Source organism: Carassius auratus, linkage group LG30F (assembly GCF_003368295.1).
Source record: "Carassius auratus strain Wakin linkage group LG30F, ASM336829v1, whole genome shotgun sequence".
In the NCBI taxonomy this organism is placed as follows: Eukaryota; Metazoa; Chordata; class Actinopteri; order Cypriniformes; family Cyprinidae; genus Carassius; species Carassius auratus.
This window is the reverse complement of record NC_039294.1, coordinates 1019851-1027500: the sequence shown is the minus strand read 5'-3', so window position 1 is coordinate 1027500 and position 7650 is coordinate 1019851. Positions and strand designations below refer to the sequence as shown.

The window sequence follows — 7650 nt, the reverse complement described above, 5'->3', positions numbered from 1 at the left end:
TATGTAGGTGGATTTTGACTTTTTCACTGGAGGAAGCGTTTTTATGGATTATGAACTGATTTTATTTTTTTTGCCCAGAATTGGCCGTCTAAAGTTAAAATGCATTAAGAATGGATTTGTTTCTTACAATTGTGTAGCTTTTCATTTTATGAGACGTTACTTGATGTACTGGAGTTGTGTGAATTACTGGATTATTGGGATGTTTTTATCAGCTGTTTGGACTCTCATTCTGACGGCACCCATTCACTGCAAAGGATCAAGTGATATAATGCCACATTTCCCCAAATCTGTTAAAGAAACAAACTCATCTCTACGGCCTGAGGTTGAATACATTTTCATCTTATTTTCATTTTTGGATGAACTATTCCTATTTTAAGGGTCATAACAAGAAAGAACAAAATAAAGAAACATCTTAACAAAACCAGACTGATTTTAGATACATTTCAGATGATGCGTGTGGACAAGGTCATTCCTAAAATCTGATGCCTACAGCGCTGATGGACAGTTTAGTGTGTGAATGTCTCTGCAGCTGACGTCACACGATCATCCTTCCTGATGGCCTGTGAAACATGCAGCCACTGCACTGCTAGTTCAAAGACATTACTTGCTCTTATTTTGGCTTCATCTACCAACATAGGAATATTGCATCTATGGTTTCCATTTTGTTAGCCCATCATCATCTCATCCCGACACATTTATAAAGCTTGCATTAAAGATGGATTTATTCCAGACACACTTCTCTCTCCTTTCAGATCATTTGCAAAATGAACACACATCAAAACATTCACTTTAAAGGTTTGTATAGTCATTAGAGATATCAAGTAATTTGACTGAGTATGACTAATACACTCTTTGATGATGTACGTTCCATGTGATCTTGCTAGATGCAGGTGTTTTTGTTGTGCAATTAAAATGATGCCTTCTGAAAATAAACCAGTCTGAAACTAATTTTTTAAAGAGGTAGAAGTCAAAAGCATTGCACTGTCTCTGTATTTCATGCAACATACTTTGTTGCTACACATTTTAGAAAATGCATTAGCTCATTTAATATTTGACTGTTTGCATTCTAGAAAATGTAAACAGTGTGCACAAAACTTATTCACTGCATTTTCTGAACAGCCCATGATGTACAGTACAGCTTTCGATTGCTAGCCAGAAGCAGCTCCTACTATGGAGAGAGATATTCTTTTTTTTTATATATTGTATATATATATCGTTTTGTCAGCTTTGAGCAGCACACACGCATATAGATGGACCCAAAGCTTACAGATACAAACTAAAGCCACAATACACCAGATCTGATTTAACCAGTATTTTAGCCAGTATGTAGATATCATTAAAGTATGGATTTTCAGGCAACAGAGAACTGAGTAACAAAATTGGAATTGATGTTTAAGTGCGTGTGACGGTAAGAAAACTTCTAAAAGAGCCTTCAGACCAAAAATGTGTAATTTTCATTAACAACTCTGAGTCAATACAAACTAAAGCGAAAAGGCTCCAGGCTCATATCTTTTCCAACAGATGATGCAATCAAACTTAAGGAAATTACATTTACCCAGACCAACTTCTAATAGTCCAGCAAGAACAACTTCTTCACTTTCATAAAAGAAAGAGGTTGGTCAGTAACCTCAAGACCTAACATGAAATGATGTCCTAAACCTGTCTATACTAACAGATTCAAGTGTATATATGACTACTATACGCTTGAATTTGTTAGTCTTTCAATAAATCAAGACCACCAAAGTAAATCTAGTTCCCAGTTCCTTGGCTATACCACTAAAAAGCGCATTAAGGTTAAGTATTCCCATACACCCAAGGGTACCAGAGGGACAAGCACCAATTTGCAGCATTTCATCTGAAGTGTCAGTTATCAAAGGGCTTGTTTATCTGAAATGACTGATGGTTTTCATTACTCTAAATTGTTGGCCCATGGGCACTGGGCATGAGATCGTCCGGAGGGTATATGGACGTGCCATACAGCGCTGACCCTGCCATATGACTGCGACCCCACATGTCTCTGTGACAAATCACCTGTACATCCGTCCATCGGAGTAGCCTAAAAATTCATCCTGCATGCATCAAGTGGATTATGGCACACAGAGAGGCTCCAGAAAGTATTTAGAAACCAAATGCATGCATTACATTAGGTTAAAAAAAAAAAAAAATATATATATATATATATATATATATATATATATATATATATATATAATTTTTAAGATGAATATGGCAAACATACATCTGAAAAAAAATGCTACAAAAAATGCATGTTTGCATGGCTAAACAGTTCAAAAGTGTGAAGAGAAATGACTCATGCATCACACAAAAATCACACACTGAGCACAAGTTAAGATTAAAAAAATGTACTCCGTTTGCTGTTTTGTATAATGCAATGACATTCAGACATGTTCATGCGTGTCTAGTTTGTTGAGGTCACTGTATAATAATCAGCATTAAAAAATACGACTACATTTATAAGCAATGAAAACGACACTAACCTGACTTGCGTGCACTAGACTTTCTTGTGCATAGAGCGAAATTGCACATCCACACCAAAGCAAGAAGCACCATCACTCTCTCCTGGAGACGCATTTTCAATCCTTTATGATTCCGAGAGCCAAATCTGAGTTTCAAATGCAGTTACTCATTTTAAACTCACTGAGAAGGAAAAAATGCGGGTTTTTTTTCGATCCAGACTGTTGCAGGTCTTTGTATGCACGGTGAAGCCGGTCTGATGCGATTACTGTCTGCCGCAGATCAGACACGCTCCTCGTGCGCGGCCCCACAGGAGCCCCGACACCCGCGATCAACTCCGGAGAACTTCAGCATCCACGGAGCTCCACAGCAGCCGTCCGGAGTCCGCGTGTCAGCCCCACACTTAAAGTTTCTTCTTATTTAGGAGCGTTTTTGAGAGAAGCGGTGAGGAGCGAAGGCAGAGACACTCGGAGTTAAGAGGATAAAGGTCTAATCTACACAGATGGGGACTTGAGCTCGCTTCAGTAACTCTGACCAATATAGCAACACGGGAGACTGACTGCGCGATCAAAGTTTGAGAGGGGCATTAATGTGCCTACTTCATGGCGGGTATTCATGCCAATAACCAGATTTGACGACTAAATTACCCATAGACCTAATTATTTTTGACAGGAATGAAAACGAGGCTGTGATGGCCAGTTACAGTAAAGTTTGCTGTTCAGTAGACAAAACGTCTTTCTGAGAAAAAAATATTTAAAAAAAATCAGACAAAAACGCTGTAGACACAAGTGGAGAAATAAGATTTTTCATCCGCGTTAAATTAAAAATGGAATAAACTGATTAGGGTCTGTTATACTGTAGGCTTATTGGATGGATGGATGGATGGATAGATGGATAGATAGATATATAGACAGATAGATAGATAGATAGAATGTCCCCCTTTTTCTACAGCTGTCCTGTTCTTTTCATGTCTTCTCTTCTTTGAGTTCTCCTTGAGGATATGAGGAATCTCCAGCTCTGTTCTATACCGGAAATTGAGGAATTCATAAGCTGTCAGATTCAAAGCAATCTTTTCTTTCATAAAATTGAATGTTTGCATGAAAAAATCATCACAGCATTGTTTTCCCTACAAATAGGCTAATCAAAGGAGATCTGAATTAAGTTTGATGATTAACCAGCCTAATTAGTGACAACATTCAGCGTAATTACATGGATTTGAATTCATAGCAATTTGGAATCAAATGGGCTCCAAATTCCCCCAAAATTAAATCAAGACGAGTCTAACACACACACACACACACTGGTAGTTGCCTAACATCTAGCAGTTTTAATGTATGATAATAACAGATAAATTATGCAATTATAAGTACAGTAAAATAAGGAAGGCCCTGCACTTCAGACTGTTGACCGGTGGAGGGAGTCAGGCTCTGTGTAACAGTGTTTCTGCACAAAATCATAATAGGACTGACAACATAAGATCCCCTAGATAATCAGAACCAAATATGGCTACAGTAAAATGACAGACATTGACAAAATGGTGAGTTTATTATCATTATTTACATTCATTTATTCATTTAGCAGACGCTTTTCTCCGAAGCGACTTACAGATGAAGACAGTGGAAGCAATCAAAAACAACAGAAAGAGCAATGATATATAAGTGCTATAACAAGTCTCAGTTAGGTTAACACAGTACACGTAGCATGGGATTTTAAATAATATAATAAATAAAAAGAAAACCGATAGAATAGAAAAAGAATAGAGCAAGCTAGTGTTGGAGGTTTTTACACACACACACATACATATATACATACATACACATATACATACATATATATACACACATATATATTATTTATTTATTTTTATGTATTTGTACATCATAAAATTACACATAATATAATAATATATTATAATAATATATTATATTATATTAATAAGTTGAATTATGATGATGCTAACAGGGTTGACAAATAGTTTTATATCAATCAAAAAATTCTTTTTTGGAATATATTTATCAGCTTTTGTTCATGTCAGCTTCGGTTAGGCTGTTAGTAAAACGAAATCCAAATACAAGAATGTCTATATATTATTATTATTTTAAAATATATAAATTTGGCACCATATTAATTTATCACATATTTACATGTTAATACAATATAGTAGCCTACTCAGTTTTACACTGATAACATCATTTGTAATTAAAATGTTTTTGCAGTCAGTTCGATTCAGTTTTCACTGTAGTTGTTGAAGAATATTTCAGACTGAATATTTCAGATAAATATTAAATTAAGACCACAGACAAGCTGTTGGCAATCTTTACTTTAAAAGTTCTTCAATATGAAAGCAGATACAGCATGTAGTCATTTCAGCACAATGACGTGAACTGAGATTGCTGTTAAATTGTGAACTTAAACAGCTTAACGATTACATATGCAGAGTGATGAATAAACTACTAATATCAGCTGCATTATATATATATATATATATATATATATATATATATATATATATATATATATATATGTATGTATATACACACACACACACACAGTATAAACAGAGTTTGTAATACTAATTGCTTTATCATCTATACAAAACATCAATATATTTTTACCAAATTGATAAAGTTGTTTTAAAAAGTACAACTTAAAAAGTGTAACTTGATGCTATTGTAACACTAAAGAAATATTGAGCATGTATTTATTTTATTTATCAAATTAACTATTTAAACTTATGTTGTAACCGTATCCAACTCCACAGAATTTTAAGCATTTTAACTCAAAAAGGTAAAAATGTTAAACATCAATCAATCTTTGTAGAACCAGGGGAAGTAATGTTTCAAGCTCTTCATCTGCTTAGAAATTATATTTCAGGTATTGTATTTTAAGTAAGCTCAATGTTACAGCTCAGATTAAACGAGATTGATTCAGATGATACATTTTATAAATTAGCATCTGTTGTAAATCAAATTTTAATTAAGATGTAAAGTAGTTTTTACCTCAACAAGTCATTTTCAATATAAAAATATTTTAACAATTGTTAATCATTTCAAATCTTTTCAAAATATTTTATACAATTCTTTACATTTATTTTGCAAGGTGGAGATCAGTATAATAACTAATAATAATAATAATAATGAAGCCCTGCACTGAAGACCACTGACCTCTAGAGGGAGTGTTTGTCATTCATACGAGCACTGGAAATCCATTCAGCAACAGTTCATTCTTTTAATATATATATATATATATATATATATATATATATATTCTTCTTTCAAACTATGAAAAACAGCAAATGGGAATTCTAATAATGATATATTCATATATATATATATATATATATATATATATATATATATATATATATATATATGAAAAAAAACCTGACCATTAAATATACAGTATTATATATATATATCTAATACTGTATAGATACTGTGTATTTAATGGTCAGGTTTTTTTTCTTAATGTGTAAGTAACATCCAGGTGTCGGTTTGCTTTGTTCATGTGGTCACGTGTTTTAATCGCGCGAACTGTTCACGCGCGCTCACATCTCACTCTCAGAGCTGATGCGAGAGTGAACTGGATTCACACTGGACCTGAGTTAACAATCAAGGAAGTTACGAACCATTAACTACACGTCTGATCATACAAGTGGATGTATTGCAAGAATACTACATTTTGGATCATATTTCCGCGTGTAAAACAGGATGAAGTAGTTTATGAAGAACAGAAGAACAGGAGTCAGATGAAAGGAAATATAATATGCACGGTTTTTATTTGCTAAATGTTTTGGGAAAGCACCTTTAGCTCTGTGATCATCAGTGCTGATGGCTGGATATACAGAGCTGAGCTCAGGTGAGTGAGATCAGCAGTTTTTCACTCAATCAATATTAATCATTATTGCAAACAATTTTGATTTTTTAGTTTTGTCAGCATATTTTAAAATATTTATTTGTAAATTGTATTCGGGCTATAGGGTATTCTTCTACTACTACTAATGCTATATTTAGTTGGTTTATTATTATTATTGCTATTAACAGAATTTAGAAAGTGCATTTCTTCACAGGAGCAAGTGGCTAATTCTTTTAACGAAATAGTAAGCAAATTATTCTTTTTGAAGTTGGTTAATATTATTATAATTACAGCTATTATTATGATGACAAAAATATTTTAGAAAGTGCCTTTTTCATAGTACCAGCAAATGGCTAGATGTACTTTTAAATTGTTCTGTGCTATATAATAATAATGATAGTAATAATAATAATAATAATGCTACATTAAGTTAAATACTGTATGTATTATTATTATTAATAATAATAATATTACATATTGTTTTTCACAATAGTCCATTTTATTATTATCACACACACACACACACACACACACACAATATATATAATTTATTTGTACTTTTGAACTGTTCTGGGTCTATATAGAAGTAATAATAATAATCAAAATAACACTACATTAACTTAAATATTTGTTGTTGTTGTTATTACAGATTTAATTTATAAGGTACCTTTCTTCACAGTAGCTTCAAGTGCCTGGTAGAGAAATTAAGTAATTGTGAAAAAACAAAATACAAAATAATTTAACATAATTTAATGTGCATTTTCAATTCATTTTTTAAAAGAAGAACAAAGCTGTGTAATCTGTGTGACTAAAAGACAAAGTAAAGCGTGTGTTTGGCTCAGGCTCTGTGAGCTGAGGAGGCAGTAAGATGAAGGTCTGGGGTGTGATGCTGGCGTGTGCACTGACTCTGAGCTGTGTGTCCTCCGTCCCGAACCCAACCGGACAGTGTTCTCAAAGACCACAGGACCTGCAGAGAAAACCTTACAAACATCTGCAGCCGAGAAGTCACTCAGGTCAGGAGAAGCCATTCGATTCTTACTATTAAATATCTAAAAGTCACATGAATACACACACAGGTGTGATAAAGCGTATTTCAGGACACACCTGATACTGTTGTGATGGTTAAGTAAAGAAGTTTCAGGTGACCCATTGTACCTGGGTGAGACACTAGACACACACACACTACTCTAGTTCTATCAGCTTACAAACTGAGCTTACAACTCCATTTGAAGCTGTATTATAGCTGGGATCTGTGGACAAAAGCAGTATTGTTGCTAAAAGCTGTCAGAATAATGCAAACTATATCATGTTATGGCTCTT

General features: G+C 33.7%; 1 protein-coding gene across 1 annotated transcript in view; it reads right to left on the bottom strand.

Annotated features, from left to right (window-relative positions):
- egflam (EGF-like, fibronectin type III and laminin G domains) overlaps positions 1–2957 on the bottom strand; it is a 23460-nt gene extending 20503 nt beyond the window's left edge. The window contains exon 1 of the mRNA XM_026240513.1: positions 2499–2957. Coding sequence (XP_026096298.1) covers positions 2499–2592 — 94 coding nt within the window. The 5' untranslated portion in view covers positions 2593–2957. The remainder of the gene's footprint in view (positions 1–2498) is intronic.
- Positions 2958–7650: the final 4693 nt, after the last annotated feature.